This window comes from Vulpes lagopus, chromosome 10 (genome assembly GCF_018345385.1).
Source record: "Vulpes lagopus strain Blue_001 chromosome 10, ASM1834538v1, whole genome shotgun sequence".
NCBI lineage: Eukaryota > Metazoa > Chordata > Mammalia > Carnivora > Canidae > Vulpes > Vulpes lagopus.
In genome coordinates this window covers 75,283,548-75,304,543 of record NC_054833.1, presented here as the reverse complement: position 1 = coordinate 75,304,543, position 20,996 = coordinate 75,283,548, and the positions used below count along the sequence as shown (strand labels likewise).

Genomic DNA, 20,996 nt, shown 5'->3' with positions numbered 1-20,996 from the left:
GGAGAGTCTGGAAAAACTGTATTCCTAAATTGTCCCTGTTGATCAAAGTCCCTAAAAACTAATATTAATGGTGGGTCTCTCTTCCTTTTTCTCCTTTCATCCACCCTCTACTCTTGCTTCCCTCTCTTTCTCTTGCTCATTCATTCTTGCTGTGCATAGTTCCAGATTTCATCTTCTCTCACCTCTAATTGGTCTCCTTGCCTCCTTTGCTGGGATGATCTTTCTAATCTGCAAAGTTACTTTGTGTATCTTTTGGTTAAATCCCTTTGATGTCTCCCCTTCCCTCCAGTGAAAGTTTAAACCTCTCACAAGGCTCTCTACTGTCTTGCCTCAGCCTGACTTTCTAACTTCATCTCTCTAGCTACTATGATACAAGCTAATTCTAGCTAGAGCAAGTTGCCACAGTTGCATACATCTCCATCCTCTGGCCCAGGGCATACACTGACATCACTGTGCTTTCCTGGACATGAATGCCCTGCCTCTCCTTTGTCCACCTGACAAATGCACACTTCTGGCCGAACACAATGTCATTTCCTCTTTTTTAACCTTCTATGTATGACTTTCCCTATGTATATACCCAGGCAAAATCAGTTATTCTATCATCTGTAGTTCTATTGCCCTTTACATATATATATCCAAGTTGAACTCAGCACTTATCACATTACATTATTGTTTATTTGGGGGGCTTTATATATTCCATGGGACTAAAAGCTTCTTGAAGCCAGGGACAGTGTCTTCTTCTCTGTGTCTCCAGCTCTTAGCACATTCAAAGTACCTGGAATATGGTACACATTAAGCAGTAACAGTGGTATTACTATAGCGACAATATGTTGAGCACACATAATGTTCTAGGTAAATTACATGTTCTCTAAATATCTCCTATATTCCATATGAAGAATCTAAATCTTACAGAGGTTAAATAATTTGTCTGGAGTCATATAGCCGGACCAACATTAATACCTAAATTGGACTACAAAGCCTATACTATGCTGTTGTTGACTAGATGCAGATATAAAATGTCACTTTGGAAATGGTGCTAAACTACCATATTAAACTAAGTTAATGAACTACAGACACGCAAACAAAACTCACTGTTACCACCTACTAACAAGGCCTGACTTGCTTAGCATTGGTGATTATTCAGACGTAGCATCTACAGAGCAATGCAGTACAAGTTGATACTTCTTGTGCATTCGAAAGGCTCTTACCTCTTGACAAGATCCTCCATTCTCACAATAGGTCGATGTCCTATTTTAGGGGTGTTATGTAACTATCTCAAGGTCACACAGCCTAGCACCAGCTGAACAAGGCCTAGAAGTTTTTTGGGTTACTTAAAAAATTTTTTTTTTCTTTTTACTTAAGCCATTAAATCCCATTAACTGTATTTCTAGAGTGAAAGTCCTATGCCAAGTTGAAATGGATGCTCAGTAGAAGGGGCCAGGATTAAATGCCACAGACTTTCTAGAGCAAGACAGTATCTGAATCTATAAGAGGCAGACCAGAACAGCAAAGCTTGTCTAAAACCACCGGTGGCCACAGTACCATACCTTTCAGTAATGTTGCATCGGTTAGCTTGTTGTATAGTGCAAGCCTAAAGCCAAAAATGTGGTTCAAAACAAAATAGGAGGTTTCTCTAACCTCTAATTTAACTGTGCGAGGTCTTGTTATTAATTAATAGGTGCCTTCACCAAGGACAGTTTAAGAAAATCAGACAACTGCCAGGTTGCTTCCAATTCCTCTCGACTTCTTATTGGATAATTTTTATCAAGTGAGCTAAGCACACATTTTCCTGTAACTCAGTTATTCAGCAAAAAACATCCAAAGCTACTTAACTGACGCAAAGCAAACAAACGCAATAGCCCTGGTTGTGATGCTTTCCATTTAAAGGGACACTCCCTTCCTTTAGAGTCGCCTTCCCCGCACCACCACTGCACCAAGGGCTAGTCTGTTGTTTAAAACAAACACTTAAAAGGTTGACATTGAGATGGTATTAAAGAGCCTGGGTTAATGAAATAAGATGAATCAGTTAGGTGAAGCACTTAATGTTCCAATAATTACATTAACAGCCTCCCCCTCCCCATTTCAATCGTGCAAACCCAGCCCTTCTCTTGGGGCGATGGGATGGGGGTGGGGGGGTGGGGGGGGAGGGCGTCAAACTTTGTGGAATCCCGGTTTTGTAAGGATATTGACACAATAAATGCTTGGCAATTAAGCTAGAATTCCACTGGCATCTCCCCCCTTTAAAGGGACAACTTTATTTTTGAGGGAGCCCACCTAACAATTTTATGTTCAGTCATCTGCAGAGAGCAGAACCGGCCAGGCTTTTCCTTTCGGAATCTAAAGTAGAAGCTTTATTTCACTGCAAGTTCTCTGTGACATTTTGCACTCTCGTGATTTAATGCACCAAAGAGGATCTTTAACTCTTGGTCTACACCAGTGCAAATAAAGGTTAAATCTCTCACTAACCATCATGAACTAGCCTAATAACTCACGAGAGGCTATGGAAAAAGAAACCGAGAGAGCAGCTGTGCAGACTTGATTAAAACGTACAAAACCCGCACAACCGCAGGCCAAGATCCTGCATCCTCACATAGTCCTAGTACCGGCTGCGAGGTCCGCAAGCAGGGGAACTTCCACCGCGCCAAAAACACGATCCTGCGAGCCGGGCCTAGTAACACTGGAGCTTTTCTTCCGAACGGTGTGCAGACCGGAGCCTGCGCTGAATGCCGGGGCTCCTATTGGCCACGCACCGCGGGGGAGGAGGAGACTGGCGGGCAGGGAGACGGGAGGAGGGGAGAAGGGGGCAAGGCCTGGTCCCTGCCCCCTCCCCGCCCCCTCCGCAGGCTGCCGCCGGCGCCTGGTGCGTGGTTACTATGCAAATTGCAGCGATTGCGGAAATAAACAAGGGGGTAGGGAGAGGAGAGAGGGACTGCGAATCGATTGCAACTTCTGCAAAGTCTCGTACAATCCAAAGCACACAAGGCAAAACCAGAGAGAATCTGAGAACCAGCCAGCCCGGGTTGGATTGCTATCAAAAGAGGAGAGAGAGAGAGAGAGAGAGAGAGAGAGAGACAGTGAGAGAGGCAGAGAGCGCGCATTGCAATTGCAAAAGCCTTCTGATTTGGAGTTAAAAAAAAAAAAAATCTCCAAGAAGCCTGCAATTGGCCAACAGCTTTAAAAAAAAATCTCTTCCGGGTTTTCAACGGTTCCAAGTTTATTTAGATTTTTTTTTTAATGCAAAAAAGGGAGACAACAAATGAAGCCATTCGTCTGAACATTTTAAAGTTTCTCACGTACTCTTTTTACATTGCAATGGTACGTGGTACATCTTAAACTTTCTATTTTGCGTTTATACGATGTGTGTTTTATAAACAACAATAATGGTAGAATGATTTTGTTTAATGGCTAAGACTTTAAAATTTCTCTGGCTTGCATATGCATTTAAGTGATTGCTGGGTGAATGTTTATTGTGATGGTTCTGTTTTAAAGACGTAGCTTTGTGGATGGCTTTTTTTTTTTTTTTCTATGTGCATCAGAGACCGGGTTTCCTTTTTTTTTTTTTTTTCCTCCCCGAGATTTGAAAAAAATTGCTGAGCTTGACAGATTTTTTTCCTCCTAGCGCTTGCTCGGTTCCAGAAAGGGGGAAAAAAATCCTGTACGTGCTCTGTTCTGTAAAAAGACGTCTGGCCTCAGCAGTCAACCTAACTCGAAAAGAAATGTCTGGACCCGGAGAATAATTGACGATTCGATCCTCTAATCAATGGGACAACATGGGAGATTGACAAAAGCTTTATCCAATCGTGAGGAAGCCTGGGTGTACAATGGTTCTCAGTAGCCAGAGGGGGCGGGGCAGAAAAGATCTAAAGTTCTCTGCGGCTCTGAAGGGGATGATGTGGTTCAAGCTGTCAAAGCTACAAGCTCTTCCGGATTTAGCAAGCACAATAGGAAAGAGTTTTTGAGTTTAAGAAAAAAAAAAAAACTGATTGGGGGAATTTTTGCATGAATTGTAATGCTTTCCTAATTGCCTTTCGGAGAAAGTTAGAAAAACTCTTCTAGGGAAATATTAACTTTGCATTAATTATTATTTTTGAATTCGGGGAAGCTTTTAACTGTTGTGCAAGGGGAGGTTCAACTTTTAAAAATGCGTGGCTTAAAAACTTGCCTGAACTATCCAGGACGGTACTGAGCTTTGGAAAGTCACATATTGGATAGGCAGCATTACAAACTCCCCTGGTTATCTTAGAAGCTTTGACTTTTCAAGTACTTTGCAGGAATAGGCAAGCCTCTCTTCCTGAACTCTAAACAGTAGTTTTAGGGGAGATAGAATGTTTCACAGGTGGATTGACAGCTGTTTTATACATTTGAAAGGAGGAAGGGGAGAAAGCGTTTTTTTTCTCCACTCTTCTTGAATTCTGCTGTTTAAATATATGGTCGGTACCAAATAGGATATTAAGGCTGGCCAAGTTCACATTTGTTCTTGTTACCACAACAACCCCTGTGGAGGGTGTGTGTGTGTGTGTGTGTGTGTGTGTGTGTGTGGAAGATTGTTGACTTGCTAACTCTTAGCTGGAGTCTGGCCTCTTGGACAAGTCTTTGATACCAATCCAGTGGAAGCCAACTGCAGTAGCTTGTCTTGGAGACAGTAACTGGCAGCCTCTGACCAAAGTACATCCATCTCTTCCTTCCCTCTGAGCACCTAATTCTGTTGGGAAGCGAATGGAAAATAAGTATGGGCTCTTTCCCATCTTTGGATTAAATTCCCATCGAACTATTTCCCAAGGCTTTAGGCCTTCTAATCAAATCTGGTTTGGAAATTTGACGTTAAAATCCACTTGGATTCTCAGTTCAGTGACATTATTCAATTTAGTATTATATGCATCTAAGAAAGATCTGCACACAAGTGACCAGCAGGTCAAAAAACTAGAGAAAAATATTGGAAAATGCTAGTGATAAAGTTAGTCTTGGTAACAACTACAGAGTTAATGGCATTGTCACTTATGAACCCCAATTTTATCTTCACTGCTTTGGGCATTAAAATCTAAATCATATTAATAAGATCTTCCTACCAAGTAACCTCCCGAAATGAGAGGTATTTGAGCTGTACATATAAGTGAAACCTTATTGACGTAATTTATATATCTAAGAGGATTTCACTAAAGCTGGCAAGGTAACATTTCTGCAAATAAAACACAGTAAATGCAAGGCTGGGCTCTGTGCCAGGAAGAATATGGATAGCAGAGAGCATGACAGGAGCCTCCTTTGCGCAAAGACAATCCCATTTCAAGGCAGCCTCCTAGCACTTGCAAAATAAATGATTGGAGCGGTTATTTCCAATAAGGGGTTTATCCTTCCTAACAATGGTTCATTTATGTGATCGCAGGAAACTAGGTTTTGTACTTCACCTGTTTCCTACAACTGTTCTCCCTTACTATCCTTTCTTCCTTCTCCCCTCCTTCCATCCGAGCTCTCTCTCAAGTGTCTTTAGTATCTTTGTGAACTCTGGACAAGGATTTACTTTTGCAACTTGGGAAGAGGGGAGAGTTGGAAATGTTTTCTACCCCCAGACTGCCCTTTGCGGAACATCTGTTTCTTTGTGTGTGTGTTTAAATTTATGCCTGTTGGAGAGAAAGTTACCAGAAGCCTTTCTGTAACTGTAACTCTTCTACTGTATTTTTCTCAGTCTTGTTTCCAAAGGCTGTAGTTGGAACGGTGCTTTGTAGAGTTCCCCCCGCCTCTCCCCCTCCTTCCCCCCCCCCCAATCCCGCGGGGGAGGGAGCGGGAGCTGGCGGAGATAGGAGAGAAAGCAGGAGCGGATGTGCAGGGCTTTGGTGCTGAACTTGGATCCAGCCCTTGCCTAGAGGGCGCAAACAATCGTCCCATATCCAAAAGTCTTACGAAGGGCGCCAAAAGTTACTTAAGATAATATTGCTAACCGCAGAGAGCTGGAAATCGCGGGCACGTTCACTGCTGCAACAAAAGAAGTTTTTAAACTAGAAATATCAGCATTAAATTACTTTTCCCTATTTTTAAAAACCAGGGCGGTGTGCCAATCCCTTAAAAAAAAAAAAAAACCCTTTTCTTTTTCTTAAGATTCGGTTAAAAGTAAGAATCTTTCTTGTTTTGGAAAGAGGCAGATGTGAACTCTATCTTTTAATACAGCAAAAGAAAGATTCTAATCTGCTCTGGAAGAGAGCTTCCCAAGAGTACACACGGAACAATAACTTCTCACTGTGCCTCAGTTACATGTTGGGACTGTCAGCCAGAAACTTCTATCGAGGAAACTTGGAGCGAGTTGAAGTTATAGATCCCAGCAAAGGTTTCCGTGGCCAGGGAGGGTGTCTCTGTAACTCAGCTTAGCTTTTAGGACATTTCTCTTCTGCTGAAATCCAAAAGGAACCAAGGAGAAGCAGTTATTTAGTTGGGGGAAAATGGGACTCTCTCATTAAAGATTTAAGTCATTATCTCCCCTCACCCCTTAATAAATAATTTGAGACGTTTCCAAGGATGTTTAGGAGGGGGGTTTGTGAAGATGGTCTTGAGCATTCAGAAATTATTTTAGCCACAAAGCAACTGGAGAACGAGCATAGAATGACTTTAGACACATGCAGAATATTTCAGAGGATTATATTTTGCTTTTTCCAGTAACAGATTTCTTGCCCCTTACTTAAAGGGGGGAAAAAAAAGGGTGGAGGGTGCAGAGGGGAACGCAGTCTGAATGAGAGTGGCCTTAGCACGTCACCTCTCACTCACCTGCAGAGTGGGCATTCCTACAGGAGTTTCCTCTTTTCAGAGGCTCTCTGGCTCTGTAACCTCTGCCAAGGTGCAGATTTCCCAGTCTGTGTGCCAGTGTCTTTCACCCTGGTCTTTCCTCTTGGAATTTTGAGAAGGGTTCGCAAATGCAGCAGGCTTGCAAACTACAGTTAGGAAGATGGGGGATGAGGAGTTGGGATAGGGGTCAGGGAAAAAGAAGGGTTTTGTTGTTGTTGTTGTTGTTGTTGTTCCGTCAGAGAGGAAAGCCTGGAGAGAAAATATGAGGTTAAAAAAACTGGAAAAGCAGGCTTATTGGCAACTTGCCAAACCCTAAAAACCACCCCCCTTTTATGCCAAAACAATACTTTAGCAAACCTAAAATAATTGCAGGAAGCTCTTTTCCATTTTAAGAATGATTACCTGGGGGAGGAAAAAAGAGGGGATTCTTAAAAGGCACCCTTCCAGAGGTGTCCCAGGAACGGGGACGGTAATGATAGCCTGTGTCCAGTTCTGGGCACGCGTCTGTGGACCAGAATATCTCCCTTCCCTTAGGGGACATCCCTTTCACATTTTTTTTTTTTTCCCTCCTAAAAAGAAAAAGATGTCACAGCTAAACCACTGTTGTTTCTGAACGTGATAGAACTTTTTCTATGGCGTCTGTGTTCAGACCCACTAGTTTCACAGTCCTGGGAGGGAGAACGCTCATTAATCTCCGCCTCCTTTTCTCCAGACAGCCCCCCCCTCTTTTACCCCCCCCCCAAATCCGGTGACTCTTCTGTGTGAAATTATTCCCCACCACCCCCGCTTCTGAATGCCATAGGACTGAAGCTGCACAAAGTTTGCAGGATTTTGTGCATAATTACCTCTACCGACGATCTATTCCCACAGAAAGCTTCGCTGGAGAGATTACAATGCTTTGAGCCGTACCGCATTTCAGGGGGGGGGGGGCGGGAAAGTTACCTAGGAGGTCTGATTTTTTAAAAAAATTTGCATACATGCAAATTTGCCCCCCCTCTCCCCCCCACCCCGCACCCCCCCGGCCTGCTCCTCGGTTTTCTACGTGCGCGCACAGCGAGCCGGGAGCGCAGGGCAACCTGGCAAAGTTGCCCAAGTCCTCCACCGAGGTCCGCGAAGGTCTGCGGCGGGGCTGGGGGGATGGGGATGAGGAAAAGTAGTTTTGTTTGCTTAAGCACATCCTGTGGCAGCCTATAGCTGCCCGGGAGTACAGACTGTAACTGCTCCTCACTGCGTTACCCAGTAATGCGCTGAGCGGGGAAGCGGGGGCGGGGGGGGCCGAGGGAGCGAGAGAGCCTGCGAGCGAGGGAGCGAGAGAGGGAGCGAGCGAGCGAGCGAGCGCGAGCGGCCGCGGAGGCTCGGGACCCGGCTGGCCGCGCGGCGCCGCAGCCGCCCCCTCCCCCACGCACCCCCCCCCCCCCCGGCGGCGGCGCGAGCGGGCGGCGGCTGTGCGGTGCGGTGCAGAGCGGTGGCGGAGGCGGAGGCGGAGGCGGAGGCGGAGGCGGGCGCGCGGGCAGCTCGCGGGCACCCGGCCGGGCGGGCGGGCGGGCGGGCGCGGGAAAGGGTGCGCTATGCCTTTAACGCCCGCGTACAGTAGACATGTATAGTGGAGTGCAGGGAAACTCTAGGCGGGGTTAAAGTTCAGCTCATGGAGCGGCAATCGCGCTGGCTGGCTGGCTGCAGTTGAGCCGAGTTGGAAATGTGAACGCAAGAAGCAGGCTTGATTTTTTTCTCCCCCCTCTCTTTCTCCTCTCTCCCTCTGTCTCCTGTCTCACCCGCACTCACGCACACCTCCAAACCGCACACCCAGACGCGCACGCACACCCCACCGCCCGGCAGTTATGTATTCTCCGCTCTGTCTCACCCAGGTAAGCAGCTGTGTGGATGCGGCGGGTGTGTGGCAGGGCGGGGGCGGGGGCGCGGGGCGCGGGGCGCGGGGCGCGGGGCGCGGGGTGGGGGCCGGGCGCGGGCGCAGCCCCAGCCCCGGGCGGGCGCGGGGGGCCGGGGGCCGTCGCGCTGGCCAGGCCCGGGGCATGTGCCTCGCTGTGTGCCCGTGTCTGCGCGTGTTTCTGTGTGTGTGCGCGCGTGTGCTCGTGTGTGTCGGGGGAGGCGGGGGGGAATGCAGCTTCAAGAAAGTAACTTTGTTTCCATGCGGGTGCATTCCTGCTGCACGGCCATTTGTGTGGGCACATGGCTAATGGCGCCCTCTTATTAATGCGTTAATTAATATCGGGGCGACCGACTGCGGAACGGCGGTGTTTGCGGACGCCCCGCACGTGTTTCGCGGGGCTGCAGCCCATGACACGCCGAAATCTGGACTCAGCGTTTCTGCAGCCGGCAGGCCGGTGTCTAGTTCCGCGGCTCCGGGCTCCGGGCTCCGGGCTCCGGGCTCCGGGCTCCGGGCTCCGGGGAGGGGCCGCCCTCCGAGCCCGCCGCGCGCCCCGCACGCTCGGGGCCACGGAAGCCCCCGGTGCGGGGAACTCGCGCCCCTGCGCCCACGGCCCGCGCGCGGAGCCCGCGCCGCCGCAGCCTCCCCAAACTCTTACTTTTGTTTATTGTTTGTCAGCCTTTGCGGTCCGGCCGCGGGAGGGACGCGGGCGGGCGGGCGGGCGGGCGGGCCGGCGCCCGGGCCCGGCCGGGACAGCGCCCCTCGGACGCGGGCGGCGGCGGCGGCGGCGGCGAGCCGGCCCCCGGGCTCGGCGGAGCGGGCTGCGTGGACGCGCGTCCCGCGGCGCCGGCCGGGTGGAGCCTGCGTCCCTGCCGCCCGCCGCCCGCTCGCTCGCTTTCCCGAGTGAAAGTTTGGGCGCCGGCACGAGCCCACGCCGCGCAGGGCTGCGAGCCGCGGAGGCCGCGGGCCGCGGGCCGGGGAGCGCCGGGCGGAGTTGGGCTCCGGGCCGCGAGCCCGAGCAGCAACCCGGGCCGGACGCGGCTCCCCCCGCCGCCGCCTCCCGCCGCCGCCTCCCGCCGCCGCCGCCGCCGCCGCGCGACTCGGGCAGCTCCGCGCGCAGGACGGGGGCAACTTTTCGCCTCCGACTCTACTGCGACCGTGGGTCCCTCTGCCCCCGCCCCTCCTCCCCAGGTCCTCCCTTTCCATCCCTCTCTTGTCCGCACCACCCTGGGCAAAATATTGCTACTCCACGGCCCCAAATCTGGCCCCTTTTGAATACATTATTTATTTTCTTGGACTAAAAGGCATGAAGTCAAAGTGATTTTTGCGCTTAAAAAAAAAAAAAAATTATTTATTTATTTATTTATTTTGGAAAAAAGTGTGAGCTTTCATAGTGTTTTGGTACGTTGCAGTCTGACCATTAATCACCTACATGAAGTTGTATGCTCCATATAAAATGTTTATTTATCACTCCCTTAAAAAAAAAAAAAAAACCTGCTACCACTTACTGCTTTCATTTAGCAGGAGATAACGGTTTAACCCGAATACTTTATGGAAGGTTAAAAAGTACCAGTGATTTTTTTTTTCCCTTTCCTCTCTAGATTCTGGATTTATTTCTCACATGACATCCTTTCTTATTGCAATATCTAACAGGAATAATACCGGCTATTTGATCTCAGAGGACTCTTAAATGCATCTTTTATGTTGAAATGGTCTGTTTGGGATTTAGGCCTAGCATTAGTAATGGGTAGCAGTTGCTTTGAGTTATTGTAAAAGTTTTTTATTTTTCCCTAACAAACTTCCAAAGTTCCTATTTTAGTAACTTGTGGAAGTGTGGAATGAAACTTTTCCAACCACTTCTGGCAAGGTTCACAATTGCATATGGATAAGATGCAAAGTGTAAGAGAATTTGAATGAGTTATGACTACAGTGGAAATGCTGAGATTCAAAGGCTGAAGTTCTTGCTGGCAAAAGTTTGCAGCAGAGAGAACTTGTAGACAATACCAGGGTGCTGCAATAATGGGGCATGACCTTAGCAGATACATGAACGTCTTCTCAAGTGAGCTCTCGAGAAAGATAAATTTATATTTTGGGTTGGTGCATATATAAGGATACCTGTGTATCCATGCAGGCCCAGGGCATAGTCAGGTACTTGACAAAGCTGGATTCTCTTGGCTCATGAGCTATTAACACATTAAGAAAGTTTAAAAAAAAAAAAAAAAACAACAACCATATTTGGCAGCGTGATTGATACACTCCCTAGGCCTTTTTCTGGAAACACCAGTAAAAGAAACACTTAGTATAACAGTTTGTGAAGAAAAAGTACACTAACTAGTGAATGAGAAGAATTTTTAATTCTTCTCTTAAAAATTGATTTACAATTTTATTTAACTTGCTGGAATGCTTACAAGCTTTAGAACCAGTTTTAAAAAGAAAAACTTAGGTGGTTTATTGGTCATTAAAGAAAAAGTCCAGTAAGCACAGTGAAAGAAGTACTCTAAATGAAAGAATAAACTCCATGTACGTGTATGCAATTTTTAAAACTTTATCAGGAAAATGCCAGACGTCATCTTTTAATCCATATAAGCATATCATAGCCAAATCATTTATCTGGCCATAGAACGATAGCCCAGTAGAAATTTATAGGTGAACCTTTAAAAGTAGTTCTAGAAATATCAGCGTTTAGTGGTTCTTAAACTTGGCTTACTTACAAACATCAACATATAAGATGCTGATTCAAAGTCATATGGCTTTTGAAACAGGTTTTCAGGTTTGTTTTCATTGGTGGCCTAGAATTTTCTCACTGAGTACATATGTAAAATATTCTTTATTATCTCCCGAATATCTTGAAATATTACATGGCTTATGGTAATATGTGCAGCAACATGCTTTATAGGGACATATATATATATATTTTTTTTTAATTAATTTATGCTGTGCCTTGACATTTCCTACAAGTTAATGATATTCTTTACTTTTGATGGTCTGGAGTATTTCTAATTGTGAGTTGAGAAAGATGATTAGCGCTTTGATAGTACATGTGAGTAAAGTTATACAAAATATTGTGCACTTTTACTGGCACATTCTTGAGACCTGTGGGGAGTGATAAGTTGTAAATACTTTTGATGCAGAATTGGGGACTTAGATTATTCTTAATAATTAGTTGACAGAGTTGGCCTCATTTAAGGGTTTTTATGGTGAGATATATAGGCATTTGGTTGGCAGGTAAACAAAATCCTCTTGAACACGAAATGAACGCAGTTCGCAGTCCTGTGAGCAGCACACTTAGGAGTATCTTCAAACACTTAAATGACATTTTAGAATGGTTTTTAAAAAATGTTTATTATTATTATTAAAGCTTTTGAATAAGATAACATTTTAACATAAATGTGAATTGTTTGGAACTTAGTTGTTCTTTGCTTTATAAAATGGGCCTGAGATTTTAAAATGAAATCTTTTGGTGAAAGCTCACTTTGTAGTTAAGGTAGACTCCAGGAGTTCTTAACATAATACCACAGAACCTTGGTCCCTAGCATGTCCTGTAAAAATCAATCTATGTGAAGGACTGTTTCAATCCCAAATTTTATGTATTTTAGAGCATTTCAAGGATGAGCCCAGAATTTAGTAATGTTTAAATGCTTTGCGGTGTGGCGTATACCTTGTTAGATAAACTGTGACCTGAAAAAATCCCCCCTTCTCTCTTTTAAAGTATGGCAATAAGAAAGATTCTTAAACATCAGAAATTTAAAATGTTTATGGTAAAGAATAATATGATTCTTGCATTCTTTTTCTGTTCCCTCTCCACTTGAAGAATGCACACGTGTTATAAAAGCTGACTTCTCTTTTGGATTTTTATTGAAAAAGAGCAGTTTTCAAAGCTAAATTTGCAATGCAGAGTCTAAAATTTGTTCAGAGAAGTAAAAGATAAATGCCAATTATTGAAGTGATTTATTATGTATTACATTAATATGTACTTTAAAAATAATCATATATAGTGTTTAGATGATTGATTATAATTTATAATATTTTAACAGACCTGATAAAATATTTTTCCAATTTTAGCCACTCAATTTACGTTTGAACATTTAAAAATTTAATAATTTTTGTATAGTAATAGTATTTTGGACATTACAGTTACTTGTGCCTCCAAAGTATATATTTAAATGGACATTACAAACCAAAAAAGAACGCATTTTATAATATTTGTGTGTCCTACTCTCTTTTTAAAAAAGTCATCAAATATCTTTTTGGTTTTCTTATCCTCATTTATTTGAAAGTAAATAATTTATCTTTTGGGGGTTTGTGCGGCGGAGAGAAGTTATGTAAGATTAGTGTGGGTTGGTTAATCAAAAGTTAGATGTACTCAGAAAGCTTTGTGGAGGTTACTGTTTAATTTTTCTTTAATTTTACATTTATATTTCCTAAGGAAATATCAAGTAAAAAAATCAAACATTTTCATAAGACAGTAAGAAAAATTTAAATATTTTAAATTGAATTTTATTTTCAAATTACTTGAATTTTAAGAGGCAACCGTGAGGGTTTTCCTGGAGTCTCGTAAACATTAAATGTACCACGTTCTCTGTTTCCTTGTGAGAAAAAGCCTGAAATATTAATTTCAGGAATTAAATACTGATTCTCTTTTTTTTAGGGATGATTATTACCGAAGGCATTTCACAAAATTAACTGTATTTAGTTGCAACCCTGTTGTCACAATGACGCATTCTATTTACTATCTGGCATGTACGCTTTTCTTTGTTTCCCCCCCCCCCTTTTTTTTTTCTTTTTGTTTCATTCCCATAGTATCAGCAAGTATGTCTTGGAAATAGATCTTTTATTTCAGTCTGAAGAATATCAAATTCATCGTTTCTATATGCCAGATTTTTCTAAGTTTTTCACTAAAAAAATTCTATGCAACCGTAATCCTTAAGAAGGAATTAAGATGTTACCAAAATGCCTAAGAAACAGATTAGAGTCTACATGCAATATTTTTAGAGGGAAAGTCTTTGTTTTCATTGATCGTCGAGATGATTTTTTTTGCTCCTAGACTTCCATAAACATTGACTGGCATCTAAATGTTTAGGATTTGCCAATCTGGCGGCCGAGCCCTGGCTGTACTACAAGTAGTGAGGTCAAGGCTGGAGCAAAATTAGATATGCCTTTCTTGAAATAGGGTTACGATTATATATTGTTATAAGCATTTCAATAAATTTCACTTACTATCTAAAGGATTTGGGACCTAAGCCTGGCAATAGGACCTGGTGCACTTTGGTGAACACATCAAAACATTTAAAGATTTTTAGCAATTTTCTTCTTTGAGATTGTGAGAAATGCTACCGTTTCCTTTTTTTCCCCTGTCAGATTTCCCATAGGCATCCTCTGTATAATTTTGGTAATGTAATGCCTGAGTTAACTTTCAAGTGAAATAAGCATTTCTTTTTAAATGACCATCTGAAGAAAAAGTTCTTTCCTTTTGTTTTCATGCTAGTTACATTTTTGTGTTTATTCATTCCTCCAGGATGAATTTCATCCTTTCATTGAAGCACTTCTGCCCCACGTCCGAGCCTTTGCCTACACGTGGTTCAACCTGCAGGCCCGAAAACGAAAATACTTCAAAAAACACGAAAAGCGTATGTCAAAAGAAGAAGAGAGAGCCGTGAAGGATGAGTTGCTAAGTGAAAAACCAGAGGTCAAGCAGAAGTGGGCATCTCGACTTCTGGCCAAGTTGCGAAAAGATATCCGACCTGAGTACCGAGAGGATTTTGTTCTTACAGTTACGGGGAAAAAGCCTCCATGTTGTGTTCTTTCCAACCCAGACCAGAAAGGCAAGATGCGAAGAATTGACTGCCTTCGCCAGGCAGATAAAGTCTGGAGGTTGGACCTTGTTATGGTGATTTTATTTAAAGGTATTCCGCTCGAAAGTACTGATGGCGAGCGCCTTGTAAAGTCCCCACAGTGCTCTAATCCAGGGCTCTGTGTGCAGCCCCATCACATAGGGGTTTCTGTTAAGGAACTCGATTTATATTTGGCATACTTTGTGCATGCAGCAGGTAAGTGCGATGGGGAGAAGTTGTTCGACTTTCTTGTGTGTTTCTTTTCTGCTGACCTCCGTATGTGCCGGGGCCATTCCCGAACCCTCTGAGTTATTGCAGGCCACGTACAGAGGGACAGTGTGGTTTCAGAGGTAAACCAGAGTCAGAACAGCCAGCAGCCCCACAGTCTGCAGGGACACCTTCATTCAGGTGGATAAGCCCAGTTTTGAGAGGACTCTCACTCACCAAGTTCTGTTCTTTTGGTGAGTGGTGTTATCAGAGGTGTTGGTAGTCCTGTGTTATGTTTAGGTCACCCTTTTTTGATGATGGGTGAGAGAAGCCTCCTAAAACTTCTGTAATAAAGGGGATGTTGTAAATGGCAAGTGGAGATTTCGTTCACAAGCGCTCGGTTTGGTGGTGAGGCAGTATTTTTAGTTGCTTATCTTCTGGGTGTGTTTTTAACCTACTGGGGCCTCTTGAACCCCCTGCTAGTTAAGAAGAGGTGGTACGAGTACTATCAAATTGCTGATCACTTAGGAAGGAAAAAGAATCACATTAATAGGCAAACTTAGTAGCTCTGTATTTAGGAATTTGTAGTGTCTAAGCTGAGCGAGAAACAAACCAACTCTTTAATTGATGGGGAGGTTAATCTTCAAAGTAGCCAATCTGTGTAGTGCATGAATGCACTGAGAAATCGATATTGATCATTGATTTAGTGAGTTGCTTTGATTGGTGATAAGATTCTTTATTGTTTGAAGGCTGGTTTTGAGGCATGTTTTACCTGTGTATATATTACAGCATTTAGAGTAGCATTCAGGCTAAAACTATTGAGCGCTGACTAAAAGAATGCATTTTTACTTTGTTTCTTTTGCCTTGATTTAGACAAAAGGTTCATTGTGTTATGGGAAAGCTCAGGTCTTGTGTAACTTGTTGACTTTTTTATATGTACATATCGGCCTTGCTAGATTTTACTTTCATGGCAATTACTTGAGCCAGATGGAAAAAAGAAGGTTGTGGAATCCTACAAGTAGGCTGTTTTGGGGTTCATATATTTATGTATTTTTTTTCCACAAAGGAGAGAGGTGTTACCTGTAAAATCAACACTGTACTGTTTTTGTAAAATGTTTTTAATTCTAAGAATGTGAGCTTTTTTAAAAAAGAAGCCAGCTGATAGCCTATTCTCTATTATTTTTCTCGATATATGTTTTAGAAAGAGAACTTTTGTTATCCATCTGTCCTTACATAAGAAACTGGAGAAATTAACTTCGCAAGCATGTCACATTATCATTTGCATTCTGTTGGCAGGGGATAGATAAGTATTTTAGAGGATGTGATCTGTAAGTGTTTCAAATATTTGGGTTTTGGAGAATGTATACTTAATTGGTAAGGAGTGCCTGTTGCTTTAGCCCGTTCTGGGTAGTGAAATGAAAAGGCAACACCTCTCTAATGACCTCTAGACAGGAACAAGTATCCCTTTCTTAATCCCCTTTTCACCCTATTGTTACTTTGTTTTCTCTACTGGAAAAGCAGAGTTAAATTTTTAAAAAATTAATTTGTGTATGTAAGTGGAGGTTCCGAAAGAGAAAGGCAAGGTGCAAAAAAAGATGGGTGTTGTAAGTGCTTTCAGGGAGGACTCTTTAAGATCTTGTGTTTAATCTTTTCGATATTTAGAAAAGTAAATAATTTATAAATTATAACAAATGCTCTCGTTGGACCAGTCAAGAAAAAATGCGGGTGCTGCCAACAGGTGGTGCACATCATGGGGTGTGCTTCCTTACCAGGTACCCCAAAATGGAATACCACTTACACTTTTGTCCCTTTGAGAAGCACTCGTTCTGAGTTTTAGATATAAATATTTCCCTTAGATTGCAGGCGCTGCAGCCTTCCTAGCTAGTGCCATAACGTGCATCCTCTGTCGTCGCTGACTGTGTGTTACTGTGCTGTTGCTCCAAATCCTTGAGCTAACATGGTTGCTGGTGGTTTCAGTACCTGAAGGGATTCTGTTGGTAAAATGACAGGTAGAAGGTGGCTTTGGAGAGGTAGCATCCTTATTGCTTATGAAAGATTTATTGACAGCAACATGGATCAGACTACCTTTCGGTTTGGTTTTCCTGACGTATCCCAGAATCCCTTGGTAGGCCTGAATGGCAGCCAAGTGTTAGACCATTGGCTTTCACCGAGCGCGGTGATGGCTGCGGCTCTGTGCACGCAACAGGACGACTGCAAAAGAAAATATTAAGGGCCTTTTGTCTGAAAATATTGCAAATTTGATTTAAGAGATTTAGAGACCTGTTATTTGTGGAAGGGAAGCTCATTGCCAATACAAATATGAGGTAGATCGGTCAACTTACATACAACTGATTTGACAAGCATCTGTTATAATACTGAAGATTTGTAAACACTAAACAATGTTTTTACCTCCTTAAAAGTTTTGAGAACTTGCCAGTATTGGCAGGAGGCAGAGACTCTGAAACGTGCTTCAAGAAACATGCCAAAACCATTGTGGCCTTTTCACCTATAGTGGATTTCCCCCCCTCCTCTCTTTTGCTGTGTTGCATTTTTTTTTTTTCCTTCTGAAATGCCATTTTTCCCTCTAGATAGTCCCTCAAATGAAATTTTTTTTTCTCTTCTAAAAACGTATATGATAATTACGGCTTCATGCCTCGGCCTTCTCTTTGGTAGGAGGTTGAAATCTTAGGACACACGTGTAAATACTGGAAGCCAGTGCAGAATCAATCTTTTTTTTTTTTTTTTTTCAAAGCGGAGGTGATTTATTCGAAGACTTACTGAGATGCTAAAATACAATACATAAACTACATCACGGTTTTTTTTTTCTCTCAATCCAGCAGCATTAGAACTGTGTGAATTTTGTGGCTGATAAACAGTAACAAGTATAATGAAATTGGAGTGATTCTATAAGCCTGAGAATTTCATCTCGTTAAAAGTATAAAAGAGTAAAACAGTGTTATGCCCTCCATTTGGTCTTTATTTGAGTCGTCCTTCCATATGTATCGTATGACAACTTGAAGATGTTATGGAATTGTGGCAAATGGTTTTCTTTGTGGGCGTGTAACAGTAAAGCTAATTTATGACCAGTCTTTACCAGATGATCTGTATCAGAATCTACAATATACCCGGCACGTGGCAAGGTCACAATTTAAGTTGTTAAGGTCATAACCTTAGCCACCAGGCATTTGACCTTTTAGATAAAGTTAACCTTTGTTCATTAGTAGGCACTCAACCGAGAACTTTCTGGAGAGTTTTTTTTTTTTTTTTTTTAACTGCATCTATATAACTTCTGGTAATTTAATCAGATTCTAGAAAGATTCTCAATTCAGTTAAGCTTTGTAAGAGGTTAGACTTTTTAAGGACTCATCTTTTGGACAGAGGTAAGTTGCTATATCCAGACCACAGAATGACAGAGCCACAATTTATTTCTGATAGTTATTACCTGCTGTGAAGTAGTATATAACTCTGAGGCAGCTGTGTGGAGACATTTAAAAAGTAAAATTAAATAAATAGAATCATATTGAAATCAACTAAGTAAGGCCTTTGCTAATTTTTTAAGCAGCGTTAGGCTCAAAAGCTGAATCACAATGAGCATCTTCAACCTTTTGCAGATGGGGATTTTTCTAAGATTGGAGTTGGTTTTTTTTTTTTTTTTTTCCCTCGCCTTAAAATTCTCTTTGAAGGACTAACAAATGACAAAAATTTGTCAGATGATTACTGTAACTGTTAATTAGCTAGTGACAGAGTGAATTGAATTTGTCCTGGCGGTAGGACGGGTAGTGTTAGTAGTAAAGTAGAAAGTGACCATTTTTGTACAGGGATGTTTTAGTCCGGTAGCTGCTGGCTGCTTCCATGCTACCCCGCATGCTACCTTTACTTAGTTTTGCTTGGACCAGGAATAGTAACAGTCCTGTCACTCACTGGAAGAACTGTTTGGGTGTCTTGGAAGTCTGGTACCTGTTCTGTAAACCTGTACGGCCGGTGTTACCGATTACCACATGACTTGTACCATATTGTTCATTTAATTATGCTGTAGTGAATGAATGCTCATTTTAAATTATTTACATTCTGCTAGTTTTGCTCTGATATGCCACGTATTATTCCATTTCCACAAAGAGAGAGATACTCCCATTCAGGTGCATTTTAGTTTTATTTTGGCTTCGTGATTGTCATTCCTTCATATAGTAATAGAGAAAGCCGTGATATGCAGATAGACCAGATGGTCATGTTGACAGATTGAGAATTCACTTCCTACTGCTTCAGAGCAGGTGTAAGATTAGGAGTGTCTGTGTATGAGTGTGTGTGTGCTTCGTGTGCATGTGTGTGCACATGAAGGCTGCACACAGTGCTGTTTAGAGCAGTGCAAATGATTTCTTTTTTAAAAAAGTTGGTACCTTAAATACGGTATAATTCTATGCATAAGGTTATCAGTGCATATAGAATAATTGTAAAAAATTTTAAATGAATACTGTTAGATTGTTACAGTTTATAAATTTATGCTGAATTGGTTATGGTAATTTCTTAATTTTGGGATAACTTATCATGTTAGTTTATGGCAGCATTGCTTATCTAAAACATGTTCAGTATATTTTGTTAGCAGGCATACATGTGTATGTATATTTATGGTCAACTTTTAGGATTATACGTTATGTGATTAAACTTTTTCAGTACCTTAATAAACTCACGAGGAGAAAGTTATGCAGCTGGCACCTTATTTTTATAATAAACTGTATTAAGGAAAAGAAGGTGTAAGACTAATGTATAGTGACATTTAAAATTAAAAGAGAAGTACCACCCTATCTCAAATTGTTACTCTAACCTTACACTGAACTCAAGGTGGAGTTTGTGGCTCGCTGATCTATTCTAACTCAGTGGTGTATGCACAGTTCTAGAAAATTTAATTTATCTTTTATGTTTTAATTCTTCAAAGGGAATAGCACTAACAAGTCAACACGCTTAAGATAAATATGGCTTTTATATCCTTGAGTGTTTTTGCGGAACTTGAGGGTAGCAACAATATCTTTTACCTAGAATATAGTAACAGTATCTTTTATCTAGAATGTAGTGAAAAAGATGGGAATTCAGTCAGGGAGGGTTATTATGGAGTAAACTTATGAACAGAGGTCAGCTCACTTATGGCTAAGAGGTTTGAGTGTTGGCAAGAAATTTCCCAATGCTGCTGGCTTAGATTTGCCTTGTCTTCTTTTCCACCCAGTGATGAATAGCATTAATTTAAACCTATTTAGGGCTAGTGTGGGAGAAACCACAGCCTTTGTTGTGGTCACTGCTGTACACAGTAGGACTGGGTGTTTCACTTGGTTAAGGCCTCAAGCTGCTTCCAGAGGATGCAGAATGGCCTGTCAGTTTTTTAAAACTTGCACAGAAGCAGCAACAATTCTAATTGCTCGCAAATGTTAATATAGATTCTTGAAAGCAATTTTGAGGTTATAAGAAGAAAAAACATGAAATACAGATTGAATTCACTGAATGTGCAAAACACCAGTTTATTACCATTTCAGCAATAACTTCCTCATCGTTATTTAGAGGTTAGATCTTGTTTTTAAATATATTATAAATTGTAAATCCTTGGGAGGGTGGGGTAAGGGGAAGGAAGAAGTCAGGTGGAGGAGGAAGAGAATGAATGAACTGGCATGTTTTGTTAAGAGAAACATAAAACCGTGAATTTAATCGCAAATGGAGATGCTCTCAAAAGTATTTTGGCTTAAGTAATAACTGTAAAAGAATCCTGAGCAACAAGATAGCAAGTGGAGAATTTTATAATCCATCTCTCCACATTTTTTTGCATAGTTTGTTTCTAAGAGATTATTTGGGGCTTTCGGAGTTTCTATACAAATTTTTGGAAAAAGAAAAGTTTTGTAACAGTTCTTTTTATTGTTTAAGGGTCCAGTAAGGGATACTGTAGCATATATAAACTTGGAAAAGGGGCTATTGAGGTGTTTGTTATTATTACCATTTTGCTTTTTAAGGTGATAACTTCCAGTATCATCAGAATTTTGGCTGTTGCTTAGGCAACTGTAGGATACAAATTATTGATCCAAACTTTAGCGTCCCTCTGAACTTACCAGGATTCTCTAGTTGCTGCTAAGACAGAAATGGCTTTTACGCTTGTTTTTCCTGAAAATATTAGAAAACAGCACATTCATGTTTTGTTATGATAGTTTCACAGTGTAAAAGTATATTTTACCTAACGGAATTATCCCCTCTATTAATATTCTGGTTAAATAAACATGGCTTACGAGGCAAAGAAATAAGTCCACAAATTGTGGCACCTCTGTAGAGAGGAT

At 42.2% G+C, this 20,996-nt stretch overlaps 1 protein-coding gene and 2 long non-coding RNA genes across 14 annotated transcripts in view; 1 reads left to right on the top strand and 2 right to left on the bottom strand.

Annotated features, from left to right (window-relative positions):
• Positions 1–653: 653 nt before the first annotated feature.
• On the bottom strand, positions 654–2,718 carry LOC121499872. Of its 2 annotated transcripts, none has more exons than XR_005990254.1 (3): positions 2,591–2,718; positions 1,209–1,311; positions 654–775 (listed from the first exon to the last, which is right to left on the bottom strand). It is a non-coding gene; the product is annotated as an uncharacterized LOC121499872 (long non-coding RNA). The 2 variants fall into 2 exon arrangements; XR_005990253.1 differs by having other exon boundaries at positions 2,275–2,672.
• Positions 2,719–3,164: 446 nt separating this feature from the next.
• NFIA (nuclear factor I A) overlaps positions 3,165–20,996 on the top strand; it is a 375,352-nt gene continuing 357,520 nt past the window's right edge. The window contains exons 1-2 of one of the 9 annotated variants that reach the window (XM_041771086.1): positions 3,165–3,315; positions 14,169–14,700. In XM_041771086.1, coding sequence (XP_041627020.1) covers positions 3,235–3,315; positions 14,169–14,700 — 613 coding nt within the window. In that variant the 5' untranslated portion in view covers positions 3,165–3,234. Of the gene's footprint in view, positions 3,316–7,827; positions 7,885–7,927; positions 8,634–14,168; positions 14,701–20,996 lie in introns of those variants that run through there. The other 8 variants (XM_041771087.1, XM_041771085.1, XM_041771088.1 and 5 more) reach the window with 8 other exon arrangements.
• Positions 6,116–7,814, bottom strand: LOC121499873. 3 transcript variants are annotated; one of them, XR_005990255.1, is made up of 4 exons: positions 7,614–7,814; positions 7,171–7,337; positions 6,751–7,017; positions 6,116–6,379 (listed from the first exon to the last, which is right to left on the bottom strand). It is a non-coding gene; the product is annotated as an uncharacterized LOC121499873 (long non-coding RNA). The 3 variants fall into 3 exon arrangements; XR_005990257.1 differs by having other exon boundaries at positions 6,116–6,376; positions 7,614–7,812; XR_005990256.1 differs by lacking the exon at positions 7,171–7,337 and having other exon boundaries at positions 7,614–7,806.